General features: G+C 44.9%; 3 protein-coding genes and 1 pseudogene across 3 annotated transcripts in view; 3 read left to right on the top strand and 1 right to left on the bottom strand.

Annotated features, from left to right (window-relative positions):
• The window catches only part of LOC141121849 (uncharacterized), a 380,396-nt gene that overhangs the window by 45,553 nt on the left and 316,760 nt on the right, over nucleotides 1-18,083 (top strand). The window lies entirely within an intron of this gene.
• Nucleotides 1-18,083, bottom strand: part of LOC141121834 (uncharacterized) — a 315,649-nt gene that overhangs the window by 205,747 nt on the left and 91,819 nt on the right. The window lies entirely within an intron of this gene.
• Nucleotides 10,831-18,083, top strand: part of LOC141121823 (uncharacterized) — a 49,173-nt gene continuing 41,920 nt past the window's right edge. The window contains exons 1-8 of the mRNA XM_073611539.1: nucleotides 10,831-11,276; nucleotides 13,464-13,591; nucleotides 13,678-13,801; nucleotides 13,918-14,015; nucleotides 14,094-14,300; nucleotides 14,390-14,515; nucleotides 14,595-14,801; nucleotides 14,925-15,066. Of these exons, the coding sequence (XP_073467640.1) occupies nucleotides 11,231-11,276; nucleotides 13,464-13,591; nucleotides 13,678-13,801; nucleotides 13,918-14,015; nucleotides 14,094-14,300; nucleotides 14,390-14,515; nucleotides 14,595-14,801; nucleotides 14,925-15,066 (1,078 nt within the window). The 5' untranslated portion in view covers nucleotides 10,831-11,230. The remainder of the gene's footprint in view (nucleotides 11,277-13,463; nucleotides 13,592-13,677; nucleotides 13,802-13,917; nucleotides 14,016-14,093; nucleotides 14,301-14,389; nucleotides 14,516-14,594; nucleotides 14,802-14,924; nucleotides 15,067-18,083) is intronic.
• Nucleotides 17,167-17,285, top strand: LOC141121914 (5S ribosomal RNA; annotated as a pseudogene).

Below are 18,083 nucleotides of genomic sequence, written 5' to 3'. Positions count from 1 at the left end.
AGGAAAACTCTAGATCTGAACACAAATAGTAAAATCAAATGATATTCCCAGAATCCTCCTCACCTCTCCTGTCAGCTCTGTGTTTTATTAATAGAGATAAGAGTGATGTCATGTGACCTCCCAGAATCCTCCTCACCTCCCTGGTCAGGTCTTTGTTTTATTAATAGAGATAAGAGTGATGTCATGTGACTTCCCAGAATCCTCCTCACCTCTCCGGTCAGGTCTGTGTTTTATTAATAGAGATAAGAGTGATGTCATGTGACCTCCCAGAATCCTCCTCACCTCTCCGGTCAGATCTGTGTTTTATTAATAGAGATAAGAGTGATGTCATGTGACCTCCCAGAATCCTCCTCACCTCTCCGGTCAGGTCTGTGTTTTATTAATAGAGATAAGAGTGATGTCATGTGACCTCCCAGAATCCTCCTCACCTCTCCGGTCAGGTCTGTGTTTTATTAATAGAGCTAAGAGTGATGTCATGTGACCTCCCAGAATCCTCCTCACTTCTCCGGTCAGGTCTGTGTTTTATTAATAGAGATAAGAGTGATGTCATGTGACCTCCCAGAATCCTCCTCACCTCTCCGGTCAGGACTGTGTTTTATTAATAGAGATAAGAGTGATGTCATGTGACCTCCCAGAATCCTCCTCACCTCTCCGGTCAGGACTGTGTTTTATTAATAGAGATAAGAGTGATGTCATGTGACCTCCCAGAATCCCCCTCACCTCTCCGGTCAGGTCCCTACTTATTAAAGCCTCCCTTCAGACTGAGGTATAATTTACCTACACAGGGCCTCCCACTCCATAGGATAAAAGGTTATCGTAAGCAATTTTGGTGTGATTACATACAACACAGGACAAACAGTACTACTTTGCAAGTGAGAATGGCAAGGGTCCGCCCACATCCTAAGAGGATCAGAAAAAAGAGCCAGATGGAGAGACATTTGGAGGAGGAGCTGTGAGATCAGTGTGATGTCACAGGACATATACAGTGCCTTGCGAAAGTTTTTCCCCCGCCTTGGCTTTTTACCTATTTTATTACAATACAGCCTTTAGTTCAATATTTTTTTTAACCACTTGCTTACTGGGCACTTAAACTCCCTTCCTGCCCAGACCAATTTTCAGCACTGTAACTCTTTGAATGACAATTGTGCGGTAATGCTACAGTTTACCCAAATGAAATTTTTATCATTTTTTTTCACTCAGATAGAGCTTTCTTTTGGTCATATTTAGTTGCTGCTGTTTTTTTTTTTATTTTTTTGCTAAATAAAACAAAAAACGCCCAAAAATTTAGAAAAAAACCAAAACTGTTTCATAGTTTGTTATAAAATTTTGAAAACAGGTAATTTTTCTCCTTCACTGATGGGATAGATAGGCGGCGCTGATGGGCACTGATAAGGCATAATTAATGGGCACTGATGATCACTGATGGGTCAGGTGGCACTGATAGGTGACACTAATAGGCAGCACTGATTATGAGACACTGATAGGCATTGATGGGTGGCACTGTGGGCATTGGCAGGTACTGATAGGTGGCACTGGTAGGTGGCACAGTGGGCACTGGCAGCTGACACTGGTGGGCACAGAAAATGCAGCTACGGCTTTCTGTGTGAGGGAACGATGTCCCTCTGACAGAAGCCGGTGATCGGCTTTTTTTTTCGTGAGGAAAATGAAATACCGATTACCGAGCCTCTGTTTACATCACGTGATCAGCCGTCATTGGCTGACAGCTGATCACGTGTTAAGGGGCCGGGATCGACCCCTTACTCGGATCTGTGATCAGCCGAGTCTCATAGACTCAGTGATCACAGGGTCACGGAGACAGCGCTCGCTCGGGTGGATGCTCACCCGGCAATTAAGGCCCGCTCTGCAGCCGTCTTTCAGCTATAGCGCAGGTGGCAATTAGGTAATCTGAATTATATGTGATGGATCAGAACACAATAGTCTAAGTTGGTGAAGTAAAATTAGAAAAATATATACATAAAACTATTTTTAAGAAATAAAAAAAATGATAATTGGCATGTGCGTATGTATTCACCCCCTTTCTTATGAAGCCCATAAAAAGCTCTGGTGCAACCAATTACCTTCAGAAGTCACATAATTAGTGAAATGATGTCCACCTGTGTACAATCTAAGTGTCACATGATCTGTCATTACATATACACACCTTTTTGAAAGGCCCCAGAGGCTGCAACACCTAAGCAAGAGGCACCACTAACCAAACACTGCCATGAAGACCAAGGAACTCTCCAAACAAGTAAGGGACAATGTTGTTGAGAAGTACAAGTCAGGGTTAGGTTATAAAAAAAATATCCAAATCTTTGATGATCCCTAGGAGCACCATCAAATCTATCATAACCAAATGGAAAGAACATGGCACAACAGCAAACCTGCCAAGAGACGGCCGCACACCAAAACTCACGGACCGGGCAAGGAGGGCATTAATCAGAGAGGCACCATAGAGACCTAAGGTAACCCTGGAGGAACTGCAGAGTTCCACAGCAGACACTGGAGTATCTGTACATAGGACGACAATAAGCCGTACGCTCCATAGAGTTGGGCTTTATGGCAGAGTGGCCAGAAGAAAGACATTACTTTCAGCAAAAAAACAAAATGGCGCGTTTTGAGTTTGCGAAAAGGCATGTGGGAGACTCCCAAAATGTATGGAGGAAGGTGCTCTGGTCTGATGAGACTAAAATTAAACTTTTTGGCCATCAAAGAAAGCTATGTCCGGTGCAAACCCAACACATCACATCACCCAAAGAACACCATCCCCACTGTGAAACATGGTGGTGGCAGCATCATGGTGTGGGGATGTTTTTCAGCAGTCGGGACTGGGAAACTGGTCAGAGTTGAGGGAAAGATGGATGGTGCTAAATACAGGAATATTCTTCAGCAAAACCTGTACCACTGAACCTGATTTGAGGCTAGGACGGAGGTTCACCTTCCAGCAGGACAATGACCCCAAACATACTGCTATAGCAACACTTGAGTGGTTTAAGGGGAAACATGTAAATGTGTTGGAATGGCCTAGTCAAAGCCCAGACCTCAATCCAATAGAAAATCTGTGGTCAGACTTAAAGATTGCTGTTCACAAGCGCAAACCATCCAACTTGAAGGAGCTGGAGCAGTTTTGCAAGGAGGAATGGGTAAAAATCCCAGTGGTAAGATGTGACAAGCTCATAGAGACTTATCCAAAGTGACTTGGAGCTGTGATAGCCGCAAAAGGTGGCTCTACAAAGTATTGACTTTAGGGGGGTGAATAGTTAGTTTTCTGTTATTTTGTCCTATTTGTTGTTTGCTTCACAAATAAAAAAAAAAAAAAAGTTGTGGGCGTGTTCTGTAAATTAAATGATGCAAATCCTCAAACAATCCATGTTAATTCCAGGTTGTGAGGCAACAAAACACGAAAAATGCCAAGGGGGGTGAATACTTTTGCAAGGCACTGTTGAGTCTGAATGGGGAGACATTTGGATGGGTAAATTTGGGGGGTCCTCTATATGAGGCTCCCATGGAAACAAATCATTGTTCCTGGGTGTGTCCTACCTCTCCTAAACAGAAGAGTGAACTTTGACCTTTACCATACAGAAATCTGTCAGGAATCTGTGAAAGTAAGCTCTCATGTGATCAGGTGACGTGCGGAGGAACGGACTGTAAATAGCAGACAATTTTCTCCAGAGCTCCTAATGGTGGGGATGGATTTTGCTGAGTGCTGGTGCCAAGTTTCCACCCCCCAGGATCACTGCAGGTGTGGAGAAAAGCTGTGTAAGAGGATATGGAGGAGAGATGAGGAGGAGATCCAGGAATCAGGATAAAGGTCAGGACAAGCAACAGACGAGCGCATCCAAGAGATGAAGCCGGGGTCACTACACAGAAAATCAATCCAAGGAAACAACAGGCAGGACGAGGAATAGCAAGAAGGAGCTCAGAGACAAATGAGAATATTGCTCAGCCAATGGGAGATTATCTCAGCATGACTTACATAATGAAGGAGATGAGGGGGAGGGGAGGAAGTCACTTATGGTGACCATAGAGACATGGAAATTCAGCTGGTTCAGCAGGGATCGGTCACATTTCCATCCATGTGTGGTCACTGCCGGATAAAAGTCACTCCATCAGCGGCTGCAGCCAATAGCTTCATCACTGATCTGTGTATTCTGAGAGCGGAGGAGCGCCCCCCATTGTCAGAATACAATAGTGCAGCGGGGAGGATTCCCCCATTCTTCTATGGTTGCCACCTCATCCCTTTAAAAACCAAACACATATGATTACACAGGTTCTGTGGCTGATTAAGGTGGTAATTAAACTCACTTGGTGCCTTATCTGCATTAAATTAGCCTCAGAACCTGTGTAATTCATATGTGTTTGGGTTTTAAAGGGATGAGGTGGCAACTCTACATCCCCCTCCAATGTGTGGATGGGGGAATCACTTCAGTTTCTTCCTCTCATCCCGCTGGATGAACGATAAAACTGAACCATGTATGGCCAGATTTGGAAGGAAGAGATATTCATCATCAACTGATCCCCCTGAAGGGGTTAATCTATGTATATCCACACTATATATGTGTGTATCATCATCTGCTGGAGATAAAAGACATCACAGTGACTATGGAGGAAGAGGACGGACATGACGGGGGGGTTACTGGGTGTAAATAGAAAATAAGATCTTATTACCTCCTCTGCTGCCTCTTCCAGCAATGTCTCCTTTGTGCTTCATGCATTATCTTGTTTTCATGTGACATCACTTCCTGTCTTCCATAGAGACTTCCTTACTGGGTAGAGGTGAGATCACCATCTTGTGGAGCTCAGAGGAACTGCACCCAGAGAAACATCTCATAGTGTGAACACGGCCTTGTGCTGTGTGTGTATGTACTGTATATCCTTATAGATGGGTCATCTCCACTCCCACCAAGGGGGATAGAAATATATTACTGCTCGGGGGGGAGACATTTTGGCCCCTTTGATTTTGCAGTAAAATTGATTGCAGATTTAGTCATGTAGAACATCTGTTATATGGATACAAAGAACCCCAGCCGAGAGTAAAGGGTGGAAATGGCTCCTGATCCCCAGATTTGGGCAATTATGTCACCAATATAAATAGAATAAAACCGGCGCTATGTGTAACAACTCAAATACCTACAAAAATAACTTATACCGGACTGCTGCTGTAACAAAGGTAAGTATTCTCTTTATCAACTAGAAGAGCATTATGTGTCACAGCGCTGTCCTATTGTGTGTGCACATAAATCATCACAAATACACTAAAATATGTGGAGACATTCATATATAAAGTGCTAGGGGCTCAAATAATATTCTCTGCAGATCTACTGCTTCCACTTTACACCTACTTCATTCATCTTATGGTGTTTATCAATAAATTAAGTAATCTGATCCATGTGCAAATTTATATACAACATAAAGTGCTTTGTGCTCAAGATGCTGTTCCCTGCAGATCCACTGCTTCCACTTTACACCTACTTCTTTAACCACTTCTATACCAGGCCTATTCTGGCACTCCTCTCCTACATGTAAAAATCATCATTTTTTTTTGCTAAAAAATTACTCAGAACCCCCAAACATTATATATGGTTTTTTTTAGCAGACACCCTAGGGAATAAAATGGCAGTCATTGCAACTTTTTATTCTCGCACGGTATTTGCGGAACAATTTTTCAAACGTGTTTTTTTTTTTCATGAATTAAAAAAAAATAACCAAACAGTAAAGTTAGCCCGATTGTTTTGTATAATGCGAAAGCTGATGATACGCCGAGTAAATAGATGCCCGACATGTCACACTTTAAAATTGAAATGGCGCCAAACTTCGGTACTTAAAAATCTCCATAGGCAACGCTTTAATTTTTTTTTACAGGTTACCAGTTTAGAATTACAGAGGAGGTCTAGGGCTAGAATTATCGCTCTCACTCTGACGCACGTGGCGATACCTCACATGTGTGGTTTGAACAGCGTTTACATATGTGGACGGAACTTAAGTGTGAGTTCTCTTATAAGCGCGAGCTACTAGGGACAGGGGCGTTTCAAAATTTATTTATTTATTTTTTTATATATTTTACTTTATTTTTTTTTATTTTTACACTTTCTCTTTTACATTTTTTACTTGATCACTTTTATTCCTATTACAAGGAATGTAAACATCCCTTGTAATAAGAATCTATTGTGACAGGTCCTCTTTATGGAGAGATGCGGGGTCAATAAGACCCCACGTCTCTCCTCCAGGCTGGAAAGCATGAGATCGAGAAAAAAAATTCACCGATCTCATGCTGACAGCCGCGATCGTGGCTTTGTTTCCATCTGCGGGCCTGACGTGATGACGTGATGTCATAAAGCCGCGGCTGGGCCTCCGACGGCCATTGAGATTACTGGTCACTGGAAATCTCTATTGTCATCCGGCGGTGGCCGATTCTTTCTCCGGGTCCCCGATGGCACGGGAGAGCCCAGAGAAGCACCGGATGGCGGCGGGAGAGGGGGTGTCCCCTCCCATCGACTATAAGAACGATCAAGCGGCGGAACTGCCACTATGATCATTCTTATGGTGCACAGAATCACCGGCTGAAAACAAGGATATCAGAATGATGCCTATAGCTGCACCCATCATTCAGATATTCTCACTGAAATTCAATGACGTCATATGACGGCCTTGGGCTGGAAGTGGTTAATCTTATAACATTTGCTGCTATATTAAATAAAGAAAAAAATCTGTGCAGATTCATGTCATCATACAATATTTTGTACTCAATATAGTGTTCTCTGCAAGTCCACTGCTTCCATTTTACATCTACTTCAATGAACTTATTTTGTTCAAAACAATCCACCAACCAATGAAAAGTTGATAAGGTGTAAAGTTCTCGGTGCTCCAAACTGTGCCAGCTGTAGTGTAGCCACGCCTTCTTCCACCTCTTACACACGTGATGGTGAGGGCGCCCCCTTAGTAGTGCTTCCCCACTCACCAGAGCAATATGACTCCCAGCTTTTCATCTACCAGAGTCACCAACATCCTTCACACTCTCCTCACCTCCGATGGCAAAGGAACTGGATCCTCCTCGCTCACTCCTGAGAGTCTGCTGAGCTTTCTGTCATCTCCCTCCTAGACTCCTCCTCCGACCGCTGTTCCAGCAGGAGCTCCGCCTCTTTATACACACTCAGAGCTCCGCCTCTTTATACACACTCAGAGCTCCCCCTCTTCATACACACTCAGAGCTCCGCCTCTTCATACACACTCAGAGCTCCTCCTCTTCATACACACTCAGAGCTCCGCATCTTCATACACACTCAGAGCTCCGCCTCTTCATACACACTCAGAGCTCCGCCTCTTCATACACACTCAGAGCTCCGCCTCTTCATACAAACTCAGAGCTCCGCCTCTTCATACACACTCAGAGCTCCTCCTCTTCATACACACTCAGAGCTCCGCCTCTTCATACACACTCAGAGCTCCTCCTCTTCATACACACTCAGAGCTCTGCCTCTTCATACACACTCAGAGCTCCGCCTCTTCATACACATTTAGAGCTCCGCCTCTTCATACACACTCAGGGCTCTGCCTCTTCATACACACTCAGAGCTCCCCCTCTTCATACACACTCAGAGCTCCCCCTCTTCATACACACTCAGGGCTCTGCCTCTTCATACACATTTAGAGCTCCGCCTCTTCATACACACTCAGGGCTCTGCCTCTTCATACACACTCAGAGCTCCACCTCTTCATACACACTCAGAGCTCCCCCTCTTCATACACACTCAGGGCTCCGCCTCTTCATACACACTCAGAGCTCCCCCTCTTCATACACACTCAGAGCTCCGCCTCTTCATACACACTCAGAGCTCCGCCTCTTCATACACACTCAGGGCTCCGCCTCTTCATACACACTCAGGGCTCCGCCTCTTCATACACACTCAGAGCTCCGCCTCTTCATACACACTCAGGGCTCCGCCTCTTCATATACACTCAGAGCTCCGCCTCTTCATACACACTCAGAGCTCCGCCTCTTCAAACACACTCAGAGCTCCGCCTCTTCATACACACTCAGAGCTCCGCCTCTTCATACACACTCAGAGCTCCGCCTCTTCACACACACTCAGAGCTCCGCCTCTTCATACACACTCAGAGCTCCGCCTCTTCATACACACTCAGAGCTCCGCCTTTTCATACACCCTCAGAGCTCCGCCTACACACTCAGAGCTCCTCCTCTTCATACACACTCAGAGCTCCGCCTCTTCATACACATTTAGAGCTCCGCCTCTTCATACACACTCAGAGCTCTGCCTCTTCATACACATTTAGAGCTCCGCCTCTTCATACACACTCAGAGCTCTGCCTCTTCATACACATTTAGAGCTCCGCCTCTTCATACACACTCAGAGCTCCACCCCTTCATACACACTCAGAGCTCCGCCTCTTCATACACACTCAGAGCTCCGCCTCTTCATACACACTCAGAGCTCCGCCTCTTCATACACACTCAGAGCTCCGCCTCTTCATACACACTCAAAGCTCCGCCTCTTCATACACACTCAGGGAGGAGAGAAAGGGGAAGGATATACAGTACATACACACACAGCACAAGGCCGTGTTCACACTACGAGATGTTTTCCAGGGTTGCAGTTCCTCTGATCTCCACAAGGTGGTGATCTCACCTCTACCCAGACAGGAAGTCTCTATGGAATACAGACAGGAAGTGATGTCAGGTACTGGCAGACATTCCATTTGATAAGACTAGAGAGAAGACGGCAGAGGAGGTAATATGTAGATGAACCCCTTCAGGGGGATCAGTTGATGATGAATATATCTTCCTTCCAAAGCTGGCCATAAATGGTTCAGTTTTATCGTTCAATCGGTGGACTGAGTAAAAAAAACTGAAGTGATTCCCTTAGACATGTGCGATTAGTTCCGTACAAATCGAAAATTCGTACGAATTTCTGGAAATCCAAATTTTTATGCATACGAATTCTGTACGAATTTAAGAAGAAGAGGGGTTTTTCCGGCGCTCCAGATTTTGCGATATCTAGAATGGAATGGTGCAATAATGGTTCTGATAGTACATTTGAAACAATGTTTCAAACAAGGGGGAAGAGAGAGGAGGCAGCCATCCTCAGAGGGTGTCCATAGCCTCTGTAAGCATAGCAATGGGAAGAAACTGGGGGGGGGGGGGTTGTGGAGGCGCCAACTCTGCTGACACGGTCATATGGTGTTGGTGTAATTTGTGGCATGTATTTGGGATTCACTGTGGAAAAGTTCTAAGTCCAGGAAGGCTAATTTGTTAGGGTCTTGAACATGAGTGAAGGATAGCCCCAGGGAATTGTGGTTGCAGTGCTCAACTAAGGGCTCCACACTCTCTTTTGGACCATCCCAGATTAATTACGATATCATCGATGAAACGTCCGTAGGAGATAATATGGGCAGCATAATCTGGGATGGTCCAAAAGAGAGTGTGGAGCCCTTTGTTGAGCACGGCACAAATTTTGTCAAACCAACCGCTGGAAATTCTCCTACATCCACTACCAGAGCTGTCACCACCCAAGATGGATCAAAAATATACCTAAAAGTCAATTCCATAGAATTTGGCAAAACTGTACCAAAGACGAAGACTACCATACACAGGGCATAGACTACCATACACAGGGCATAGACTACCATACACAGGGCAAAGGGCAAACAGGGCAAACTCCTCTCAGAAAAATTCCAGGACAAATGGTACCCACCAAATCTGGTCCAAAAAGCCTTCAGTCAACAAGCAATAAAACTTCCACTAAAGGCAAAAACTGTAGATGATTTACAACCAACACGATTCAAAACTTTCATGACTGTCATAAAAAAATGGAGAACATCATAGCCAAACATTGGTGCATCCTGCTCAGAGACTTATTTTTTGGCTCCTCTCTTACCCAACAACCCAGGGTATCCTACCGCAAAGCCAAAAACCTAAAAAGAGTAAAATAGCACCTAGTAAAATCAAAAATACCCCATCCACTTCAATCTTATACATTCCCCACATTCCATTAGTGGGAATGTATCAATGTAGGAAGAAATGATGTCTCACCTGTAAATTTGTGAATCACGGGCAGAAAAAGACTTCACCATCCAAGGAAAACCATATATAATAAAAGAATTCCACAATTGCTCTAGTGAGTACGTGGTATACTGCCTGACCTGCCCATGTGGCCTGTTTTATGTGGGCAGGACTATATGCACCTTACGCCAACGTTTTGGCGAACACAGGCGTTTCATAGAGAAAGGCTGAGACAAACACAGTGTCCCTCTCCATTTCCTGAAGGAACATCAAAAATCTACCACAGGCCTCAAAGTCTGGGTTATAGAAGCCATTTCCAGAGATCTTCCGACTGCAGGACGTTTCAAACGTTTATGTCAGCAAGAAATGTACTGGATATATTCTTTGAACACTCTTTCACCGGGGGGACTCAATGAAGAAATAGAGACACGCTCTTTATTGTGGTTCGACCCCCACTATTTTTTACTAATATGTTTTTTTATCTTTTTCTGTTATTTTTTGCCATCAACCTCATCCTTGTCCCCTATAGATAAACAATTCCCACTGGGTTCATTTTCCGTTTCCCTGGGATAATGCGTAACTTGGGGGATAAAGTCTTTCCCTCCCCTCTACTTTTTTATCCCATAATGTGCTCCATTGTTCACCAACCAACAGTGCATTTCCATGCATTTTTTAATCCTTTTTCACACTCACTTTTTATTCATTTTTTATCATTTTTTAATATATGAAATAGTTGCTTTATTAAATTAATGACTTCTATTATATTAAATAATTTTTTTCTTTTACATTAAACTATTGACTTTGAACATGTCTTTCCCCATTTCCAACTTTTATATTTTTATTTATTTTTCTTTACAATGCGGGTCCGCTTACTGTTATGGTTCCACAGCCCTGGACGTCCCGCCCACATCCCTTCAGTCAGATGTCCTGTACCTCTATTTAAGTTGCTCTCCTCCTGAGAGCAAACAGGCCAGTAGAAGGAGCTGTGAGCCCTGAGCGTGTAGCCTGTACTATCTCCCCTCTGTGTCTGGATGTTTTCTGTGCAACGCTGACGTCACTTCCGCGTTCCAGGGTGGTTAGCGTGGAGCTTCCACACATTGGACACCGCTGTATAGCCTTTTTTCGACCAGGACCAAACATCCCCTGAGCCGAAGGACCGCCACTGAAGCCTGCACTTCTACAACAGCACATCCCAGGACATCACAACCCTCGATGGACATCGCCACCCCATCTGAACCTACTAACCTACTAAGTGTATGTAAGTTGGCGCCTCCACACCCCCCCCCCCCCCCTTCTCATTGAATTCTGTACGAAATTTCGTTTACGAATTTCGGATCCAAATTCATAACGAACATTCGTAATTGTTACGAAAAGTTAACAAACCTAAAAGTTAAAACCTCAGGAAGTTAGCACAGCACAGGGATGGTGGGAGCCCCTCATAATGGGCACAGCGGGTGTACAGACCTGGGAACTCAGCACAAGGATGGTGAGAACCCCTCATAATGGGCACAGCGGGTGTACAGACCCGGGAACTCAGCACAGGGATGGTGGGAACCCCTCATAATGGGCACAGCAGGTGTACAGACCTGGGAACTCAGCACAGGGATGGTGGGAGCCCCTCATAATGGGCACAGCGGGTGTACAGACCTGGGAACTCAGCACAGGGATGGTGGGAGCCCCTCATAATGGGCACAGCGGGTGTACAGACCCGGGAACTCAGCACAGGGATGGTGGGAACCCCTCATAATGGGCACAGCAGGTGTACAGACCTGGGAACTCAGCACAGGGATGGTGGGAGCCCCTCATAATGGGCACAGCGGGTGTACAGACCTGGGAACTCAGCACAGGGATGGTGGGAGCCCTTCATAATGGGCACAGCGGGTGTACAGACCTGGGAACTCAGCACAGGGATGGTGGGAGCCCCTCATAATGGGCACAGCAGGTGTACAGACCTGGGAACTCAGCACAGGGATGGTGGGAGCCCTTCATAATGGGCACAGCGGGTGTACAGACCTGGGAACTCAGCACAGGGATGGTGGGAACCCTATGGGAATTTCTATGCTTACGAATTTTACACGAAATTTCGTTAATGAATTTCGGATCCATATTCCGTTACAACAGAAACGTGACTGGTGTTTTGTTCCCCAATCAGAGGAAGTCAGCACAGGGATGGTGGGAGCCCCTCATAATGATAAATTCATCATAACGAACTTTCGTTATTTTGCGAAAAGTTTACGAATCTAATGAAAATTCGTATTTTGTAGGAATTCTAATTGAATTTAGGACACGAAATACGAATTAATTTTCAAACGAAACGAATTTATTGATGGCGCACATGTCTATCCCCCATCCATACATTGGAGGGGGATGGGGGAATCCTCCCCGCTGCACTATTGTATTCTGACAATGGGGGGCGCTCCTCCGCTCTCAGAATACACAGATCAGTGATGAAGCTATTGGCTGCAGCCGCTGATCGAGTGACTTTTATCCGGCAGTGACCACACATGGATGGAAATGTGACCGATCCCTGCTGAACCAGCTGAATTTCCATGTCTCTATGGTCACCATAAGTGACTTCCTCCCCTCCCCCTCATCTCCTTCATTATGTAAGTCATGCTGAGATCATCTCCCATTGGCTGAGCAATATTCTCATTTGTCTCTGAGCTCCTTCTTGCTATTCCTCGTCCTGCCTGTTGTTTCCTTGGATTGATTTTCTGTGTAGTGACCCCGGCTTCATCTCTTGGATGCGCTCGTCTGTTGCTTGTCCTGACCTTTATCCTGATTCCTGGATCTCCTCCTCATCTCTCCTCCATATCCTCTTACACAGCTTTTCTCCACACCTGCAGTGATCCTGGGGGTGGAAACTTGGCACCAGCACTCAGCAAAATCCATCCCCACCATTAGGAGCTCTGGAGAAAATTGTCTGCTATTTACATTCCATTCCTCCGCACGTCACCTGATCACATGAGAGCTTACTTTCACAGATTCCTGACAGATTTCTGTATTGTAAAGGTCAAAGTTCACTCTTCATTTTAGGAGAGGTAGGACACACCCAGGAACAATGATTTGGTTTGCATGGGAGCCTCATATAGAGGACCCCTCAAATCTCCCCATCCAAATGTCCCTCCATCTGAAGTCAGAGAATCCTATGACATCACACTGACCTCACAGCTCCTCCTCCCAATGTCCTTCCATCTGCCTTTTTTTTCTGATGCTCTTAGGATGTGGGCGGACCCTTGGCATCCTTACTTACAAAGTAGGACTTTTGGTCCTGCATTGTATGTAATGATGTCAGAATGCCTGCTACAAGCTTTGAACCTGCATAGTGTGGGGGTCCTGTGTGGGTAAATTATATCTCAGTCTGAAGTGAGGCTTTAATAAAATGGAGACCTGAATGGTGAGGAGGATTCTGGGAATAACATTTCATTTTACCATTTGTGTTCAGATCTAGAGTTTTTCTCCTGTGAAGTCTGGAGATCATATGACCATCACATTGCCTCCACCTCCCTCCCTGATAGAATAGAGAAATACAAAGAAGATTCTAGAAGTCACCAGAGAGATCATGGAGGAGAGGTGAGCAGTGCTGGGAATTCTGGGACATTATCCAGTAACAGACAAGGGATGTGTCTGGATGGTGACTGTATCATTGTGTGTGTCAGGTTCCTATAAGGTGTCAGGATGTCACTGTCTATTTCTCCATGGAGGAGTGGGAGTATTTAGAAGGACACAAGGATCTCTACAAGGACGTCATGATGGACAATCAGCCGCCCCTCACATCACCGGGTAAGAGGAGACTTTATTGTAAAGGAGAGAGCAGTACGGATGGTCCACCTAGATCCCCCATCATCTGATAAACACATAGAAACAATGTATTCAGTCAGTGTGTGTGTTTCCTACAGATGGATCCAGTAATGGGAACCCACCAGAGAGATGTCCCCGTCCTCTGTATTCCCGGGATTCCACACAGGAAGATCACACCATCCCCCACCATCATCAGGTAGATGAGGAACAATACCTTGTGATTATTTTTAAACAATTATGTTTGTTACAGTGTGTGTTTTTAATATATATTTAGAGTGGAAACCTCGGGGATGATAACATTGATGTTAAAGAAGAGTATAAAGAGGAGGATGAGGAGTATGGAGTGATGGAGGAGTTTTCAAAAGGACACAAGGATAAGATGGAGCCACCTAATACCAGGAACCCACCAGAGAGATGTCCCCGTCCTCTGTATTCCCAGGATTCCACACAGGAAGGTCACACCATCCCTCACCATCATCAGGTAGATGAGGAACAATCACTGATCGTATCATTAGGATCTGTACATTATCTGCATTGTTACAATTGATGTCATTTTTGTTATATATTCAGAGTGGAAACCTGAGAGAGTCAAAATTTGAAGTTAAAGAAGAGATAAAAGAGGAGGATGGAGTGATGGAGGAGTCAGAGTCTCTAAAAGAACACAAAGATCTGTACACCATCCATCACCATCATCAGGTAGATGATTGACAATTATTGGTAGTTCTGATTTATACACAGCATGATTGTTACAATGAATGTTTTATTATATATTCAGAGTGGAAACCTCGGGGATGATAATATTGATGTTAAAGAAGAGTATAAAGAGGAGGATGAGGAGTATGGAGTGATGGAGGAGATTTCAGAAGGACACAAGGATATGATGGAGCCACCTAATACCAGGAACCCACCAGAGAGATGTCCCCGTCATCTGGATTCCCGGGATTCCACACAGCAAGGTCCCAACATCCCTCCCTATTGCAAGGTTGGTGGGACGGAGCATCTAAAACATGAACTTGTGGAAATAATGTTTGGATTTTTTATGTGATGTCACAATATCAAAGATTATATTTTACAGATTATATTTTCTCTCATTTTCTTGATTTAGAGTGGAGATCCAATCGATATAGAATTTGAGGTGAAAGCAGAAGAAGAAGAGAGGTATGTGAGGGATGATCAGCAGTCTATGGAGGAGGATGGAATAACGGGGATATTTATAGAGGAGGACACTCCTACAGAGATCAGCACAGGTGGGTCATTAACACTAAATACATTCCTCCACCCATACTGCTCACTGATTGGTCCAGAGTAGGGCGGGGACTGGGTGATATCAGCCTGTAATCCCCTGGTCACTTTCCTGAGCTGTGTTCCCCGTCCTGTATTCCTGTATTTCTCTCGGATAATCTTCCTTCTCTGTGCTGCAGACACAATTTATGTATCTAGATTGGATTTATGGAAGTTCTGGGGTTCAGCTGGAAGCAAAGTTTTAGTTTTATCTTAGATATTACTAGACCTAGGCACCTGGGGTAAAGGCCTTGGGTCTCCTTCCCCATACCCGGGTCTAGTAAGATCTCTGAGAGAACAATTCTCCCAGGATTACTTGCTCTGTTATCTGCTGCCTGTGCCGGATGGAGGGATATGTCTGTATAGTCTCAGACCCAAGTCACTGAGTGCAGTCTCAGGAGATGGGAGGCAGCGGTGTGGGACCTCTGCAACTTGCCTCAAGTAAACGTTTAATTTTCCGCTGATTACTGAATACCAATATTATGAGTCCTGACCCTTACACTGTATAATTTATTTATTTTCATACATCAGGGGACACAGAGCCATAGTAGTTACTATGTGGGTTATAGGCCACCTTTAGGTGATGGACACTGGCCCACCCTAAGACAAAAAGTGCACTCCCTATATAACCCCTCCCACTACTGGGAGTACCTCAGTTTTTTTTTCACCAGTGTCTAGGTGTTGGTCACAGAGTAAAAATGTGCTGAGCTCCTCTGGAGCAATCCTTGATGGGGCTAGCTATGTAGACGGATCCATTCAAGGTGTCTTTCTAGCCGAGTCGAATGGTACCCGGGCCTCGTGTCCGAAGAAACAAGGTTTTTGCCTGTGAACGCTTCTCTTTTGAGAGCTGGACCCCGGAATCCAGTACTTTTTGGTATTAAGGCCATAAAGTTTTACACTTTACAGGTCCTATTACAGGTCCAGGATTGTGGGTTTCCCCGAGGATCCCCAGCTCCTGAAGGTTTAACAGAACCCACCGTGAAGGGGGAAGATTGGGTCTGTTGGTTTACCACAGAAAACCCTGCGGTGGGAAAGGTAAGTGGAGTTTTTCTAAGAAATTTGTAAAATTTTTCTTATGAATTGTCTCCATCACGCCATCCCTCCCTCACTCACAAGCTGATCCCAAAAGTCAGATCGTTAAAACACCCCCAAAATAGAGCTAAAAGGGTCCCCCTCAAGCTCTGGAAAGCCTACTCATCTCTACAAATGGCATCCTCCCCTGAGAGGGAGTGGCTGGTCAGAATGAGCATCAGGGGCATGAAATGTCTGCAACTGTTTTCAACACTGCAGCCCCTGTGTATTTTACCAAAAGATCTTTTTTCAGCCATGATGGTTTAAAAAAAAAAAAAAAAAGTTTAGTGACTTTAATCGCACGGGTTCCCTTCCATTGCCCAGGACCCTCAAACTGAGGAACTAGGGGCGGGAGAAGACGAATCCCCTCAGGGGACCGTGGTGAGGCTGATGACTCCTCTTCTGAGGTGTCAAATGTGGGAGAATCAGCTGGTGCAATTTCTTGCTGAATGGTCCGCTCCACATTTATGCTCCCTTAACTGAGTGTTTGGGTTCACTAAAGCCTCCTAAAACTGTGCATGCCTTTTCCTGTCCATTATTGTTGGAAAAGCTTTTTTTGTATCTGAGAGGATCTCCCAGATAAACATTATTTTTCCTCCTAAAAAAGTTTTTTACACTTTATCCTATGGTGGAGGAAATTCACAAGTAGAGTATACCAGCAATTAACGCTGCATTATCTTCTGTGATTAAGAACTTTTGTTCGGCAGACAATGCTCAAATGCTTAGGCATCCAACGGATAAAAAGTTGGAATTCCTGTTAAAAAAATAAACAAACACTTTTTTCTCTGGCAGATTGAACAGCCTGCGCTGACAGTAATTGCTTAATCGTTGTGAGGCCAGTTTAACAGGTGTTCAAGGTATCCTGCTCAGCAGGCCCAGGATCTGGCAGCTTTATGTTTGCAATAATTGCTTTGTGAGTTTCTTTTGTAGAACCTCCACAAGGTCCTCATGCAGGTGCTTGCTTATAAACTAGCCAAACGCACAACTGCTGAGATGCCTACGGCCATATCGCCCTGGAAGCACCTGATCTTGTCTGATCTCAGAGGCTAAGCAGGGTCAGGCCTGGTTAGTACCTGTATGGGAGACCACCTGGGAATACCAGGTGCTATACACAGTGCTGTGCACATTGTTGGTAACACAAATAGCTAAACGCATGAGTGCGGGAACGCACGTCAGCGGAGGATAAACTTCCTTTCACCATGCAGAAGCTCCTGGCTAGTCTTCCTTTTGCGGTGAAATAGCTATTTGAGGATGTTTGGATAATTCTTCCAAAGAAATTCTAGTGGGAAAAGTACCCCTTTTGCCATTTAAGTAAAGGAGTAAATATTTTTTTAAAGCTTATTCTTTTGTGCCAGGGGCATCAGCCTCCAGGCAGTCACGATGGCTTCCGCCATCAGGTTCAAAAGGTAATCCTCAGAATTAACCCCAGGGACAAAAGAGGTCATGGGGGAGGAAACTTACAAGATACTGAAGCCTCCTTATGAGGAGGCGCCCCGCTCGCTCAATAGGGGGAATTCTTCTGCAGTTCTCAAGGATCTGACAGGAAGACGAATGGGGGACTTCCTCAAAAGCCTCAAGGTACAAGCTGGAGTTCCAAGAGTTCCCGTCTCCTCGTTTTTTCTCAGACCAAACGTTCCTAAGGATGCAGAGAAAAAAAAGTCTTTCTTTCAAGCATTGGACCATTTTTTTTTTTGGCAAAAGTGGTAATGGTAAGAGCAGAGGTTGGGGTTTGGTTAAATCCAAATGGACATTCTGGATTTCAAAGATCTAAACTCCTTTTTTCGCATGGAGTCTATGCGATCAGTAGTCCCCTTCCTACAAGGGGGAGAACTTCTGGTGTCATCAAGGATGCTTATATCTCCATGTGCCGATCTTCCCCGCTCACCAGAAATTTCTATGCTTTGAGGTAGAA

This window comes from Aquarana catesbeiana, unplaced genomic scaffold (genome assembly GCF_042186555.1).
Source record: "Aquarana catesbeiana isolate 2022-GZ unplaced genomic scaffold, ASM4218655v1 unanchor233, whole genome shotgun sequence".
Classification (NCBI taxonomy): Eukaryota; Metazoa; Chordata; class Amphibia; order Anura; family Ranidae; genus Aquarana; species Aquarana catesbeiana.
Note: the sequence above shows the minus strand (reverse complement) of the source record. Positions and strands in the feature narration are given on the sequence as shown.